Source organism: Nannobrachium achirus (genome assembly GCF_963921795.1).
Source record: "Nannobrachium achirus genome assembly, chromosome: 7".
NCBI lineage: Eukaryota > Metazoa > Chordata > Actinopteri > Myctophiformes > Myctophidae > Nannobrachium > Nannobrachium achirus.
In genome coordinates, this window is record NC_137816.1 from 20,349,301 (window position 1) to 20,367,386 (window position 18,086).

At 41.7% G+C, this 18,086-nt stretch overlaps 1 protein-coding gene across 1 annotated transcript in view; it reads right to left on the minus strand.

The window, feature by feature from the left end:
• Window positions 1–9,748: 9,748 nt before the first annotated feature.
• The window catches only part of galr1b (galanin receptor 1b), a gene marked incomplete at both ends in the record, with an annotated part of 31,029 nt that continues 22,691 nt past the window's right edge, over window positions 9,749–18,086 (minus strand). Inside the window, one exon of the mRNA XM_080730106.1 lies at window positions 9,749–10,063. Coding sequence (XP_080586232.1) covers window positions 9,749–10,063 — 315 coding nt within the window. The remainder of the gene's footprint in view (window positions 10,064–18,086) is intronic.

Sequence of the window (18,086 nt, forward strand, 5' to 3'; positions counted from 1 at the left end):
CCTCATCAAACCCTGGATATCCATACATGGAGACGACTGGATCATCACCTAGATCTCCATATATGGAGGTGGTCAATATTGTACCTCTACATCTGACCTCAAGGACTCCATATATGGATATAGCTGACCTGTTCTGACATCACAGTGATGACTCGACCAGCTCAGCAGAAGGTACGTTATACATGCCAAAGCAGCCATGTGCACGCGCCCATGTGCACACACCCATGTGCGCAAGCTCGCCCCCTTGGGCGAGGTCGCTTCTTCTCACCCTTAGGGCGTCTTACTGGTTATTATTAGTATTATTTTACAAGAACACAACGATGTACAATAGAGTTCAGTTCCATTTTTGTTTTACACACAATCCAAAAATACAGGCAACAAAGTGAAGCAAACCTCGCTACAACACCACCACCTGCAGCAAGGTGTCAACTTTGACTGACAGCACAAGCGCTCACAAAATATTTTGGTACAGACACATGCACTGTGAAGTGAAGATAAAAGAAGCCTATTAACCACTCATATTGACAGATTCTTAGGATTGCTCGCCACTATATGATGAACGAGAGTGAACAACTGGTGGCAGGGCCGGACTGGGACATAAATTTGGTCCTGGCATCTTGGCCCAGACCGGCCCACCACAACCGGCGCGAATCGAATGTAGAAGATCTACAAGCCCAGAACGTGTCGAGGCAGCGATGCGTTGTGGCATGTATCAGCTTTTAAATGTTTGGGTGGGACTCCTGGGCCACAGTAGCCTGTGGTAGGGCTCAGATGATAGACAAGCCAGTGGGCCAATCATGTGATGTGTCTCTGCTCAGTGGGCCGGTGCTATTGAAGGATTGGCCCTCTCCAATTAGTGGCCGCCCAGCCCAAAGATTATTGTAACTATCCTAAAATGGTAGTCATTAGGCCCAATTGTATAATTGACAGATGCCCAGTCCACCCCTAGCTGGTAGTTGAGTCTTTGATCTATACAGTCTCTCCATGGACTAGAGTAGTGGTTCTCAAATGTTTTTATTTCAAAGACCACAATAACTCCATTAGTTTCATTTGTGCACTCTCAGTCTCAGAGTTACAAACCTGTTCTGAGCTGTTCCAACACCCTCAAGGAACCCTGGAGCATGCAGGGTCCCTGGACCCAACTTTGAGAACCCCTGCATTAGAGCATCGAACATATTGACTTAACCCTAACCCTAACCCATTAGGTTTATATTTGCGGCTATATTTGTCACGCCATTTGTCACGCCAACAGGAGATCTGGTGGGGTCCAGTGACACCCAGGGGTCCTCGAGGGGGTTCCAGGGGGTCTGCAGCAACATTTGTGAACATCAAAACCACTTTAACCCAATAGGCAAAAACTCGATAGTCCGACGTCCCATTAGTCTGACTTAGGGTTAGGGTTAGGTTTAGGCATAGGTTTAGGTCAGAACAATGGGACGTCGGAACACCGCTACGCACCCCTATGCACCACTATATTATTTGAAAATATCCGATCTACAGTTAACACGTTTGTCAAATGTTAGATTCATGGAATAAATATTGACGTCCAGCTGATAGAGGGATCTGGGGACTGAGTACAAGACAGCCTGTAGATCAGATGTTTTCAAATAATATAGTATATGGGTTGTTACAGTAGGCTATAAGCTATGTCTGCTTCCTTCAGTCCCCAGATGCCTCTCTCAGCTGGACTTAAAGAGTCACAAAACCCTAAATCACTTTTTATATAGATATAGTATATTATATAAATGAGTCACTTGTGATAGGGAGCAATGATATGGTTCAATTTGCCCATAGGCTAGTGCAGTGGTTCTCAACCTGTGGGTCGGGACCCCCAAATTATTTTGGGGGGTCCCCAGATGTTTAGCTAAATATTAACATTGTTTTCTCACTCAACAGTAAACAGACTAACATACATTGTAAGTGTATACAGGGTATCTGCACATTTCTAAAGTGACAATTTAAGGACTTTAAAGACCTTTTTAGTACCTCTCGTCAAACATTGGTAAAATTGTCAAATATTAGAGGCAGAAATTGTGAAAATAGCCAATCTACATGCTCACAACTTTTCGCAACGCAAGGCGTTGTGAGCATGTAGATCGGCTATTTTCACAATGGAATAGATCGAGTCAAACTAAATGTAATGCAGACTCCTACAATTCCAAGTGCTTGTGCAGGGTGAGGGGGGTCCCCAGTTAAAATATGATTATGTTGGGGGTTGCGGCCTGAAAAGGTTGAGAACCACTGGGCTAGTGGATTCAGAGCTTTCTGCTGTTTCTGTAGCTATTTCTGTGTACTTCCGGTTTCTGTGTAGAAAAGAAATATTTGGCGCCACTCATTAAATATTTGCTCACTGCCTACCGTTAGTTCAGCGAGGTGGCTTATCTAATTAATATTAACGTTTGTTTTATATAGATTTGTATCAAGGGGGCATGGTTTCACTGTTCTTGCATTGCTTGAGTGACCAGAGTGAGAGCAGACTCCGTTCGTACCGATAGTCACACTCACTGTGTGTAGTGCGTTTCCTCGTTCTCTCTCACAACTTCACAAGTCGGACAGTTCTTTAGATTTTAGCGTAGTTTCTTTGTATTTGATGTTTTATAGTATTTGCAATGGTCATTGACTCGTTCCGAGCCGAATCACCAGATTCACCACCGTGTGTTTACATGCCGTGGCCTGTGAGAGAACGCTGTTATGCCGCGGCTGCTGCTACTGTCCCCGACCATTCAGTTCGACTCAGTGGTGGAAAGTAACACTCGTTACATGTTGGAAGTATCAATACTGCGATGTAGAAACACTCTGTTACAAGTAAACGTCCGGGATTCAAAATGTACTCGTAAAAGTAAAAAAATAGCCGATCTACAAGCTCACAATGCGTCGCTTTCCGGGTGTGTGTGCGCGCACTGTCAACACACACTGACATTTGACAAACGTGTTAATTAATGCTGTATAGAGGGTATGCATGTCCACTGGGGCAAAACATTGAGCAGCATGGAGCATTGGAGTTTGGAAGTGCTTGTTGCAAATCACTCAACGGTCTTGCATACCACCTGTTCCTAAATTGCAAATTATGATGGAGGCAGCAGGATGTTGTGTTGTGTTGTTGAAAACGAGTGCTTCCAAACTCTGACACTTGACAGAAAGTAGCTCATGACATGGTGGATTTTTATGAAACAAAAACTTTGCAGATAGAAAGAGGATAATTCAAGCTTTCAGTACAGCCGCAATGTTAGTGAGTTTAACTTTGTTTAATACAATCAGATAGGACTTTTCTGTTTGGATGTATGGGCTGTCAATGGCAGAAATGAGTTTTTTGCCACTCAGTAGGCGTTCCCACATAACTTCCAGCAACAGTGATGTCACGCGCATACCCTCTATTGTATAGATAATCATATAACAGTGAGATGCGAAGCTAGCAAAAATAGCATTTATTTTTAAGGATTTAGAACATTTTTTAAATGTTTTGAAAATGTTTGCCTAAAATTACATGCCCAATAGGGATGCCAGGTTCAAAGTGGTTAAATCTTTCTGTGGGTTTTATACGGTAAGTACTTAACCAATTAAAAAAAAGGTATTAAGATAAAAAAATATCACATCACGTTTTTAGTTTTGGACATACAAGGTTTCCACCTGACAGTGACAAAATAATAATTTTATTCTTTGAGAATTAAGGCAATCTGTTTTACTACACTTAATGGATTAGATACTGTTGTACAGAATATTGAGGTTTTGCCAGAACAGCAGGAACTGATGTTTTCTGGTTTGAAATAAAAACAAATAGACATCAGCATATAGTAATTATAGTAAGAAATACTCAAGTCCCTCCCCCCTAACATTAATATCTGACATTACATTTGGGGTCCCAAAATGTACACATGAATCTGCTCAGTAGATATTGTGTGAAATTCATATTTAACCCAATCAATACATATTTTACCCATTCCAAAGTTCTCTAATACTTAAAGAGGTGGTGCCATAGTTTTGTACTTTTTTCTCTTTGTGTCTATGGAGTTGACATTACTCTAATAGACCACAGGTGTGGTTATAATATGCATATGGGTCTCTTTAATTACATCATAAAATCATCCCCTCCCCTTTTTACCATACAGCAACACTGTGGGCGTGGCTAACTTCAGCTGGGTCACCACCCACCTGAAAAGTATACTTAATGAACTATACTTTAAGGTCACATTAAAACAATTTTTACACTTTCTGTACACTTTTTTGAAAAAGTAAAATAAAATAAAAACAAATAAATAAAATCCCCCAAGGCCTATACTTGGTGATGAAGTTTTGGGGGGGAATCACGGCACCCCGTCTTTAATAAATATGGGCATTCTATCTTAAAGCCTAATAAGAATTAAACCTCTTTTCTGTTTCATTTGTGTGCTGAATGACCTTCTTCGGGCATCTTGAGATGCCTGATGACCCTCAGGACGTCCTGCAGTACTCATACAAATCTCTGCAATCATGTCGGTCTGGAACGAAATGAAGGGCCATTTGGTTCCATTTGTACACTCTCAGCGCTAAATTAATACTGAGGATTATTGGGGATCCTGGAAATTTAAAAATGATTGTATCAAAGGGGGGTCTGTTGTCTAATGCCAATCAAACTGGGGATCCTTGACATTCAAAAGGTTGAGAATCACTGAGTTACATGACCTGATACGTTGACGTGATGGGGAAACGTATACAGACTGACAAATGCAAGTTGCCCAGACAACTGCAACAGAAGCATTCGTAACTGACCAGGACCAAACTAAGCAAAGAGGTGCTGGAGGACCCTTCATATTCTGTGATCCCAGTGATGACTAGCCTACGAGCACATCATTTACTCGTTTGCTAGTAGTAAAGTATTTTTGACCGCAGTCCATCCGGCTTGGCCGAACATCTAAACGAACGCAATTGGCCATGTTCAGGGAAGGGAAACCGGGCACTAGAGTCTTATACGGGCTGGAGCAGGGGGTGATGAATTGGAGGAGTTGGATGGGGGAGCTACGTCCTCCCGGTGGGGGCTCCTTACAAGGTACAATAGCAGTGTATAAGGGCACAAAGACTAAATTGAGAGAAAACTAGTGTTGTTACGATACCGATACTGGCAACGGAGAAGGCTCCGATATGGCGTTATTTGGTCATATCGGTATCAGCGACGAACGATATCACCACGTGATGCGTGCGCACGCGGCGCCGGTAAAAACAACGCTGTTGCGCGCTGCTACTACTGTACAACAGGTGGAGAGTGAAGGACAAGAAAGTTGCAAGTGCAACAATAAAACGTTTGGCCATGTGGAGTTTTCTTTAGAGTGGTCCAAGCATGTGCACGTTTGAGTGAAGAGTCTTGAAGAAGCAACAGTCTCTCTTTAGTTAGCTATAAACAACACAAGATAAACATCAGCGCTGCTCCGCTGCTTTTTACCCCTCCTGTCTCTCTTTCTATCTCTCTACCACACACACACTGCTCCTGCCGCTCCGTAACTAGCCTCCGTTAACTTTTCTCCCCCCCACACACACAAACACACACACACACACACACACAACACAGCCTAGTTTCTTCTGCTCTGAGCTGTTTCTGTTGTTTTTTTCGCACTGTTTTTCGACATTGCACTATTAGTAGGCCGGGGGCCAATTCTGAAATTGGCACAAATTGGTACCACCCAAGGTGACCGTACGTTTTTTACATTTTCGTCTTCGTACATGTCTCTAGTTTACATTTTGGTATGATAACTCTTCCAATCGCCCAGCTTATTGACAGTTATCACTCCCTAAACAAACCAATATCCATATGAAACAGTGATGAGTATATACTGTATAGTGTGGTACGATGTGTACTTCCGTAGGATTTTTGTGCTCATTTTTTATTTTTTTTGCAGATCCTGGTTCTAGAGAGTCCAAACTATGAGAAAATGATGTGTGCCAACTTTTACGGACCCCCACCCCCTATCTGGGGGTCATCTAGTTTGGGGCCTCCCAGAACAGTACACCAGCCAGTTAATGTCCAATTTTCTTAATATTAGGGTTGTTTTGTAGGTTTTAAAACATTCTGAGTTCATTTATTACAATTTTGAAGGAGCCAGAATAACCTTTCTGACATTTGGTTGGGGTCTTTCCTCACCTGGGACCCCCCAGACGCCGGACCCCTGTGCCTATCTCAGTACTCGCTCTGCTCCTGCTCCAGAACAATGTCATTTTAGATCATAATTGAATAAATGTTTTTGTTGCTGGACTCTGAAAACAAAAATGAGTAGTAGCAAATACCAGGGGTCTTCAACAGGGGCTTCGGGACCCCTAGAGGGTCCTCAGAGTTACTACATACATAGTGTACTTCTAATGATTTTTGCGTAACTTTATTTGTTTACTGCTTTGGCTTTTATAGGGACCAAACTGTCAGAAAATGATGGGTGTCAGATTTTCCCAACCCCTGCTCCTTTTCTGGGGGGTCATCTATTTTAGGACATTGCAGAACAGTATGCCAGCCAGTTAATGTCCAATTTTCATAATATTAGAGTTGTTTTGAATGTTTTAAAACATTCATATATTGCACTTTTGAAGCAGCCAGAATAAGCTTTCTGACTTTTGGTGGGGGTCTTTCCTCACCTGGGACCCCCGGAATGACTCCTGAGCCTATCTCAGTACTCATTACAGTCCTTGCTCTGCTCCTGCTCCAGAACAGTGTCAAATTAGATTATAACTGAAGCATAAAAGCTTTTGTAGCTGGGCTCTGACAACAAAAATGAGTAGCTAATACCAGGGGTCTTCCACAGGGGGTATGGGACCCCCAGGTGTCCTCAGAGTTACTACAAGGGGCCAGCCAAATCTCTGGTCACCCCAACCTCCCAGTCCCTCAGAGTTACTACAAGGGGCCAGCCAAATCTCTGGTCACCCCAACCTCCCAGTCAGCCAAGACATCTGACTGGAAAATACCCTCCACTCTCTGAATTCCATCCATTTTCTTCAATTGGTGGAAGCTCAGGGCAATTTGTCAAGTATCATTTATACTGCATTGTGATGTAGCTGGCATGGAGGATATGTGGTAGCAGTGCAGCTCCAAGTTCTTTGACTGAAATCCCATCCCATTACCCTGCATTATCACAGATGCGGGGTTGTTGGACCAAAGTGCTCCAATTACTCCAATGTTGATGGAAATAAGTAAGCCTTGCCCAGCCCTGAGACTCATAGGGCAGGAGTCTATGTCCTGTTTCAGTGAGGCAGCTTGATGTACAAGTACCCCTGGACAGTGGACATAATAATAGTTTGTCACAGGGACATACTAATCCAGCCTTTGATGCTGAGGTCATACATTCAAGATGTATGACAAGATGACTGTGTGTGTGTGTGTGTGTGTGTGTGTGTGTGTGTGTGTGTGTGTGTGTGTGTGTGTGTGTGTGTGTGTGTGTGTGTGTGTGTGTGTGTGTGTGTGTGTGTGTGTGGTAAATGGTTTTGCATGCCCGCTCTGACATCACACTCTGGCTTCACTGTGATGGCACACTAACAGAATCCCTTTTATGACCATATATGGAGTTCCTTGATGTCTTCAATATTAAGCCCATATCTAACAGGACTTCATATGGGAATGCCCATATATGGAGGCGCCATCGGTCAGATGGCAAAGAATTGGCACCCTGAGGCATCTTACTAGTAAATAATACTGAGAATACTAATAAACCATCAAGTACACTACATAAACCCAGGATGCATAAAACTAACAGTTTCTAATATTGTTCAAAAATAGTTAGCAAATTGCAGAACTGGTTGCAAGAATAGGGCCAAAACTGGAATAGCCATTTGGCTGGCCCCCTGTAGTAACTCTGAGGACACTTGGGGGTCCCAGACCCCCTGTGGAAGACCCCTGGTATTAGCTACTCATTTTTGTTGTCAGAGCCCAGCTACAAAAGCTTTTATGCTTCAGTTATGATCTAATTTGACACTGTTCTGGACCAGGAGCAGAGCAAGGACTGTAATGAGTACTGAGATAGGCTCAGGAGTCATTCCGGGGGTCCCAGGTGAGGAAAGACTCAACCAAAAGTCAGAAAGCTTATTCTGGCTGCTTCAAAAGTCCAATATATGAATGTTTTAAAACCTTCAAAACAACTCTAATATTATGAAAATTGGACATTAACTGGCTGGCATACTGTTCTACAGTGTCCTAAAATAGATGACCCCCCCCAGAAAAGGGGCAGGGGTTGGGAAAATCTGACACCCATCATTTTCTGACACTTTGGTCCCTATAAAAGCCAAAGCAGTAAAAAAAATTAAGTTACGCAAAAAAATCATTAGAAGTACAATATTTAGTAACTTTGAGGACCCCCTAGGGGTCCCGAAGCCCCTGTGGAAGACCCCTGGTATTTGCTACTACTCATTTTTGTTTTCAGAGTCAAAAAAACTAAAACATTTATTCAATTATGATCTAATATGACATTGTTCTGGAGCAGGAGCAGAGCGAGTACTGAGATAGGCACAGGGGTCCGGCGTCTGGGGGGTCCCAGGTGAGGAAAGACCCCAACCAAATGTCAGAAAGGTTATTCTGGCTGCTTCAAAATTGTAATAAATTAACTCAGAATGTTTTAAAACCTACAAAACAACCCTAATATTAAGAAGATTGGACATTAACTGGCTGGTGTACTGTTCTGGGAGGCCCCAAACTAGATGACCCCCAGATAGGGGGTGGGGGTCCGTAAAAGTTGGCACCCATCATTTTCTCATAGTTTGGACTCTCTAGAACCAGGATCTGCAAAAAAAATAAAAAATTAGCACAAAAATCCTACGGAAGTACACATCGTACCACACTATACAGTATATACTCATCACTGTTTCATATGGATATTGGTTTGTTTAGGGAGTGATAACTGTCAATAAGCTGGGCGATTGGAAGAGTTATCATACCAAAATGTAAACTAGAGACATGTACGAAGACGAAAATGTAAAAAACGTACGGTCACCTTGGGTGGTACCAATTTGTGCCAATTTCAGAATTGGCCCCCGGCCTATAGGTTGTGTTGGTAGTTTCTGAGTATTTGTCTTGTTTAACAATGACAGTGAGATACTTGTTGCACTAACTAGCATTGACTGCTTTGGTCTCTTTTTTGTAAGACACTTTATGTATATATACTTATATTTAATTCGCCCCCTCTATTGATGCACCTTCTCTTTTTTGGTACTGTACTGCTCTTGTTTTTTACTCTTATCTATCTTTTCCTACTTCTCTGTAACTTTGTAAATAACTGTATACTGCTGTGCTACAACTGGACAACTGAATTTCCCCCTTGGGATAATAAAGGTATCTATCTATCTATCTATCTATCTATCTATCTACAGTCGTCCAAACTCACTAAGCATTCTTTCCCAGTAGCGACAGAGAGCAAGCGGCTAGCAACGTGAACCAGAATGTGTCAAGCATAGTGTTATATGGTTGTCAAGTAGGACAACATTTTTTTTTTAATGTTTTTTCTTTTTTTGGCTTTCTGGTTCCGGATCGTATCGGTATCGGCTGGTAAGCAGATTTTGATATCGGATATCGTATCGGCAAAGAAAAAATAGTATCGTAACAACACTAGAGAAAACGGGTACAAATAATCGGCTGCTCTAAATGTATTTAACAAAAGAAAAAAAAAGTAATTGTCCATCAGCAACCAACCAAGTGTGGCTTGTAACCCTAGCCCCAACGAAGACGTAAAACACACAGCCTCACAAGAGATTGCAAATTGTTCTTTTTTGGTGCTCTTGTGTGTCTTATTGCTGCCTCCTGTGGTTACTTTCAAATGGCAGTGGTGGAGCGAATGGTAGAGGTACTTTCCCCACGGATGCGTGCCATCTTCTCAGTCGGGGGTGGAGGATACAGGCGACATCCACAGACCTGGCGGCAGGCTTTGCGGAAATTCTCGGAGTGGAAGGCATAGAGGATGGGGTTGATGCAGGAGTTGCCATAGGACAGGATGTGGGCCACGATGCGGAAGGCGAAGGAGGCATCATTGAGGGGGAAGTAGCCGAACTCCACCCACATTGCAATGATGTGGTACGGCATCCAACAAATTAGAAAGGCTGTCACCACCAGCAGCACCGTCTGGGCTGTCTGGAGTGAGAGGAGAGGAGAGGAGAGGAGAGGAGAGGAGAGGAGAGGAGAGGGAAAAATAATGAGAGATGGATTTAATCCTCGACTGTTTCCTGATTGACAATGAATAATAAAGTTTGCCGGAGTAGAACTGCACAACTTTAATAAATATGACAAATGGTGGCAGCATTCATGTTAATGTTGGTGTGGAAATTAATGTCAACAGAGTTAAGGATTAATGATAATTACCCAGCCATCATAATCATAATTTAACAAAACAACCCATGTGAGAAATGAGAGAAGAGAACAGTTTATATTCGACTTAAAACAAGGGTTTATGATGTTAACCACAACCTGTGACAAGCAAGTTGTATCAACAACAGCAATAGCAGGCAGACAGTTGGAAGGCACCGGTGACTAGGGGATTCTATTCCATATGCCATTCACAGGCCAATTCTCAGAGCTGCAGATTAGGGAGACTTTCCCCTTGGACTAGAGTTTATTTGTCATTTTTTATGGTTCACATAAAAAAAGGTTGTGTTTCACACATCTACAGCGAGATTATCAATGCACATAAGTACAGTTTACAGCAATATCACCCCCCTAACCCAGAGCTTGGGGCCAGCAGCTGCAAAAGCACGGTCACCCCTACTCCTCTTGTTGGTTGGATCAGCATCTTGTCCGCAGACCTTAAGGCCCTGGCTGGGACATACGGGAGAGGTAAGAGGGTGACAGGCCACGAAGGGATTTAAAAACACATAAAAGAACCTTAAAAACCTATTCTAAGTTTAACAGGGAGCCAATGGAGGGTGGCATGGACTGTGGTAATGTGGTCACGTTCTGGACCAGTTGCAGACGCTTAAGTGAAGCCTGATCAATGCTGATGTACAGTGAGTTACAATAATCTAATCTGGAGGAAATAAAAGCGTGAAAGACCATCCCAGCTGTTTTTGAGGAAGGTAGGCTTTGACCATGGCTCAGTGTTGTTTCTGTTGACAAAGACGATTGACAAAATCTTTTTTCACAACGAAGACGTGATGTTGATGAGGCAAATAGAATTTTCATGACTAAAATATGACGAGACGTATGTCTGTTTCCGTTGACGATACGAGACGAACATCTGGTCTATTGGACGTTAAACATGCATCTAAAGCTGTAAAATATTATAGAGTAGTGGCCAATCATATGGAACGTTCTAAAACGCATAGCATATTCGCTTATTCCATCCTAACTAGACCTTACCCGTTTGAAGATATGTGCTCCAATATATGTGCAGAGTGTGGGTTATGGAGAAATTAACTGTAACTGGTGCGTGTGTGAGAATATGTGGGAGCATCATAATGTAAGGAGCAACCCATGGAGGAGTGTATATTTTTTGATGGATACAAATAATTTAACAGCTAAATTAGGTGAATAGAGGTATGGGGATGTATGCGCTTGCCATACCCGTCGGAAGATAAGACACACATCAAATGCACCCGGTGCATTAGTGACCCGTGCATGCAGGCAAACCATGCATGCAGGAGAGAGAGAGAGAGAGAGAGAGAGAGAGAGAGAGAGAGAGAGAGAGAGAGAGAGAGAGAGAGAGAGAAACATTCCTAACTGTGAGATTGGTGTGTGTGGGGCTACAGATCCCATGGCCTGGAGGAACGGACCGTAACCCTGACAACAGGGTGTAGTGTTGAACAGAAGTGGTAAAGAAACGCTAATAAATAGCTTGAATTTGTGAAAAATGGAAATCGGGCTCCGTCACCGTCTGTATAATGCTAATGGCCAATGCCATGTGAAATTTGGGATCAGTTGCTGAAGAGATAAAGGTGGAAAAGCATTTACTGACTGACTGACTGACTGACTGACTGGCTGACCTCCTACTGACTGACCTCCCTAATTATATGATAGATTGGCTAACATTGGCTTCCAAAGTTTGCAGGATTGGTCCATTTTCAACAAATTTACTTAAATCATGAACACAGCTTGTGATTACAGAGAAATTCTTTCTGCACACACATTCCCCCACTTGGTCAAGGAACAAATTACACTCTTTTCATATTGGCCACCAGCAGGTCGACTTTTGTCAAACTCATTTTTGGATCAAAATGCCTCAAATCATGCATGCAGTGTCACCGTTAAAGGCAAAAGAAGACCCTTTTCACATTTAGCACCACCAGGACCTACCTAGCCTCGGAAACCCAGGCTTCATTTGGCGATCGGAAGAAAATGAAGCCTGGGCGATCGCGTTATGATCACTGTTGGAGGAAGTGTAGAATTTCCCTAACCAATCAGAGTGCAGAGAACGTCACACCGAATGTGTTGACGCCATGACGCAGCAGCGTTCTCTGCGCTGAGCAGAGCAGCAGAGGGGGGAGGGGGGAGGAGAACACATGCTATTGGTCGGAGACTTGCGGTGAGACTCGCCGTGCCCGCCCATCTGCCTACACGAACTGGTCCGCGTTAGCCTAGTGTGGGACCTATATCTGACCTGGTGGAGACGTGCTTGGAAGAGCACTGCTTCTAGTTCTGTTATAAATTCCCTTGAATTCAATTCTCTTGTTAGAGTTAGCAGTAAATACCCAGCCTACACTCATAGGATCCTCATAAACCCGCACGCATTTCAGATGAACCCACATCCACACACACAGAGCCCCCCCCCCCCCCCCCCAACCCACGCACTTCATACATCCCTGTATCAGTGTCTGGAGAGTTAGGGGGGAAATGGATAGCATATCCTCTATCTGTGATACAAAATTAATTCAAACAATTCAATTGTTTAATATTTTCAACAAAATGAAAACCAATATTCCAGAGTCGGCTTAACATTACCAAACTTATCCAAACAGTTTTGAGTCCTTTTCATGCACAGTGAGAATATAGAAAAATCAACCATAGAACTCCTTTAAAAGATGGTAATAAGCAAAACCTTTGGCTGATCAGATCTGAAAACCTATTCTAAGTTTAACAGGGAGCCAATGGAGGGTGGCAAGGACTGGGGTAATGTGGTCACGTTTGTTGGTGCTAGTAAGGAGGCGGAAATGGATAGCATATCCTCTATCTTTGATACAAAATTAATTCAAACAATTCAATTTTTTAATATTTTCAACAAAATAAAACCAATATGAGTCGGCTTAACATTACCAAACGTATCCATACAGTTTTGAGTCCTTTTCTTACACAGTGAGAATATAGAAAAATAGAAAAATCAACCATAGAACTCCTTTAAAAGATGGTAATAAGCAAAACCTTTGGCTGATCAGATCTGAAAACCTTTACAAACATTGTGTGTATCTTGTTCCTGATGGCTTGAACAGGCCATGAGAGGTGAGTGAAGTCCTTTAGGATGCCATCTGTTCTGTAGTTCACAGCTTACTGTACTGCTGCTGCCTTGTGTTCAAAGGTGCCCTTGAACAACTACTGAAGCTGCTCATTCACACCGGGTGAGATTGTTAATGTAGAGCATGGCAGTAATAATGCTGAGGTTAGGGGCTCCATTTAATTTGTAGCTCATTCAGCAGTGATCATGATGGCCTATAGCTATATTGACTTTTAAACCCAGGTGGATTTCTGTAATCAAATTATTGTCAAATGGCTCATTATTGAGGCTTATCGTATTGCATCTATCTTATTGAGGCCTCATCAGGTGTGTCTGTAATTAAGACAGAGCATTCTCTAAACATATTTAACCGCTAAAAGGAATTACAGTACTTTACAACGTGTGCATTCTCATCTCTGTAAGAAATATGCTTATGACATCGTAAAAGTCAATGATACCCCTTGGCACATGTTATAAATAAAGAAGGGGCACTCGTGTGGCGGAGTGGACCTACCCACCACAACGTGTGCATTCTCATCTCCGTAAGCAATATGCTTATGACATGGTAAAAGTCAATAATACCTGGCGGTTTGAATCTTTGTATAAAGGCGCTATATAAATGCACCATTTACCATTTATTAAAATCTTTTGCATGTACAGCTATTGTCATATGTGTGACTTGTTCATTTCTGTGAAACAGAAATAGAAAGTGTTTTTTCTGTTTTGACACAATAGAAGGTGTGTGTTTTTGTGTACTTCCTTCTCTCCCAGAGGAAAGCTTGTACTGTACATAACCACACACTGTTCTCTCTTTCTAATCTGATCCTTTCTGATGTTGTGTGAGATGCCTCATTGATGTGAAACAATAAAACTTTTTCTGAATGACAAACTTAATCTGAGACCTTTATCTGAGACACAGACAGACGCACACAAGCACGCACGCACGCACACATACAGTACAAACATCTTTGAGGAACTGTCAGAATGTCAAACATGCTTGGTTCTGGTCTATTAAGTGTACTAACCGAGCTGCGAGGGCATAATGATGAATTGAGCTGCCTAAGTCCACTTATGTACTCCATATTTACAAATGATTTACCTCTCATCCTAATAAATGCCAAATCAACGATGTATACAGATGATACAGGGCGGCATAGCTCAGGGGTAGAGAAACCGTCATTAGAGCACGAAGGGTTCCCGAAGGGTTTCCAGTTCGAATCCGGGCTCCCCCTGAGTTAATGTCGAAGAGTCCTTGAGCAAGACTCTGAACCCCTAATTGCTCCCGGTGAGCAGGTTGGTGCCTTGCATGGTTTCCTCTGCCATTGGTGTATGAATGTGTGCGTGAATGGGTGAATGTAATGCACAATCTATGTAAAGCGCCTTGGATAAAAGCGCTATATAAATGCACCATTTACCATTTATACAACTGTATATGCATCAGCAACAACATTTTGAACAGTGAGCTGGAGAAAATTGGAAAATGGATTCTGGAAAGCAAAATTAAAAAAGATTGCGCGCTCTGCTTGCGCAAGTAAATACCCATTCAGCAAGTAAAAGAAACTAAGCTCCTGGGTATCACCCTTGACAACAAACTGTCCAGGTTAAAACACATACTGTAGATTCTGTTTTAAAGAACATTGGCAAGTCATTGTAAGGCGATGCAGAACCTATTTTACACCTGATGATCCTGAGCTAATTAAAATGGTACTGAACACACTTGTTCTTTCACAGCTTGATTACTGCCAAATAATTATGGTCGAATGCCACAAAGAACGATTTAAGCAAACTCCAATTAGTGCAGAACAAGGCAGCACAGCTTGCTCTCCAATGTCCATTCAGAACATCAACACCATGCACTTCCATTTACAATAGCTAAAGGTCGGGGCGCCTGGTGGTCAAGGCGCATACCACATACTAGGCTATGATGCCTGCTGGCGTCGCCGGTTCGATTCCCGATCTGGAAGACCTTTGCCACATGTCATTCCCCATCTCTCTCCCCATTTCCTGTCAGTCTACTGTCCTATCAATAAAGGCATAAAAAGCCCAAAAACAAATCTTTAAAAAAAAAGAATGGCTAAAAGATAAAATGACTGCTGCACTGCTACTCTCAACATGGAAGGTTTTACACTCCAAAAAATCATTTTGGTACAGTTATCTGAAACACAATTTAAAGTCATATAAATATGTCACCAGACAGGCAACACAAGGCCGGTCTTTATCCCAACTTCCCAAGGCAAAATAAAATTAATACAATTAATTATTTGAAGTGCACAGTAGCACTGTTAATGACCAAACTGACACATACATCACTATTCAAGAAGCTAATAAAGAAACACCTGAGGAAATATTAGTTGTAGCCAGGGTGTAATAGAATGCTTTAATTCAATGAGACCCCTACTTTGATTGGCTCCCAGTTTCCCAAGACAAATCTGCGATGGTCCTAAAGCCAAAAATGTTCCATATGGCATATTCTTCTAACTGTGTGCCAAATGTCATGCTTTTTTGTAAAGTGCATGATCCCATCAAAATATTGCCCGAAACGCCCGGACTATCAAAACAGTAGTATATTTCATTGTGAGTCTCTGTGTGTGACTCTGTGTGCATACGTTGCCAGATTAATAGTTTAACTCCAGCTTTTTACTCCTGCTCTGTGCCGTATTAAGAAGCTCTGTTGTTTCAGTGCGCTTATCGCCCGTCTTACTGGTGTTATTTTCCACAATATTTGGCGTTGTCATTGTCAGGATCAATGTTTCAACTTCATAGACATGATGATAGAAACTTAAGGGTGAAGGAATTGTTGGGAAGGAGATCCAGAGCAGATCCAGACCATGGAGGACGAAGAGGAGACCACCACAGAAGCAAGCTATGTATGCAAAAAACAAGAACTGATCTTCAATAACTCTGCAAGATTGAAACCTCACAGATTGTCATATGTTCTGTGAATATTAACTAAATTAGCTAAAAGTTGATATCTAAAAGATTTGTCAACAGGGCATTTGCCACTAATGTGGAACTATTTGTTCTTAATTAATCTCTGGCCTTTTGACGTTTAGAAGGGTGAACTGTATTAATATTCGGATTTCCCATTAAGTGCTGTCAATAAAGCATTGAAATGCTAAGGGGACCTCAGCATTGAAAACAGAGATTTAACGTACAAACAGATACATTTTACAACATTTGAGAGAGAGAAAGCTCTCAAACCTAAAGAAGTGTAGCCATAGCTATATCAAGTAATATTGTTTAATGTCTATTGATTTGTAAATCTATAAATCTCCTGCCGTACATGAATACATGATTCATTTGCAAAAAGAAAATGCCCTGTCCCTGGTTTTCCCTTTGGCTTAGAAGTTCTCCTTCTACTACGCCTAACCGTTTAACCTATCAGCTTTCATACATCATATATTACGGTTTTGAGGAAGTGTCAAGATGTCAATGAGGCATGGTCCATTAAGTGTTCTAAGCTAGAGGGAAATGTCATGGCATTTAAGATGGATGTATTTTAATCTTCAGAAGACGATGAAACCTTTTGAAATAAATCAGTGTTTTCTTCTCCTGCAGCTCGTACTACGGCGAAGTAGAGAAGAGATTTGAAGCTCTTCTTGACAATATTGAACAGCTTTCACGAACAAGTCCATAACATCTGACATGTGGAGCTATATCCTTTACAAGCACTATTAGTCAACTTTTGTGTTGTTTAAATTAAAAAAAAAAAATCTTCTTTAAAATGTATATTTGCTTTGATAAATTGGATTCATGTTACAGTATGTGTGTTACTGTTATGTATGTACTTTCAGACATATTTAAATAATTGAGAAATTTGTAAACTTTACTGTCAAACAATAATTTGGCGCCCCCCCTGCAATGCTGCTACTGCACTTACATTGGAGGTCACCTTTTGTTATTAAGCTGTTAGGCTATACAAAGTTTACAAACTAATTAGTGTGGTTGCCCTAACAGGGCAACACACTATAAAGTATGTGTCCGACTATAATATTCAAGAGTGATCAAAAGTTTGGCGCGCTACTCCTGCCATAGTTTTTGCGCCGCACACTCACGTCATAATCAGGGGTGAAAGTGGTTTGAAATTCTTGCCGGAACTGTCCCAAAATTGGCCGCGCGGCCGGAAAAAAATTGGGAGGCTCTAACCCCCCAAAACCCCTGAAATGCATAGAAAACTGCATTTTGGCATGGTTATACACACAATAAAAAACACTACAGGTCCTACACCTGAATTAGGCAACGGCATTACACTTACTGTAACGTGAAACATGATTGAAATCCTAAAGGAAATATCTATAATAAGCCTCTTCATATTGTTCATTGTTCCATACAGAAGGGTAAGCAGTACGGCTAGCAGAATCACCTAAGATAAGATAAGATGTTTATGGTCACTGTACAACAACATTTTGTTTAGTATATCCACATAAACACATACAGTAGCAGCATCAACAAAGAAAGAAATGCTGATAGAGCAACATTATTCTATCCTAGTCAAGTCACCATATCCTGCTCTCTTATTTGTTGTCTCCCCAGGCCCCCCCCACACATGTAAAGCATGTTTGAAAGCTCTATATAAATTCCAGATAATATAATATATTATTATTAAAATGATTATAACCAGTTATCTAAAGTAACTAAGTACATTTACTAAAGTACTGTATTTAAGTACAGGTTTTAAGTATAGCCTAGCCTACTTTACTGGAGTATTTCCACTAGATGCAGAATAGAATCATTTTG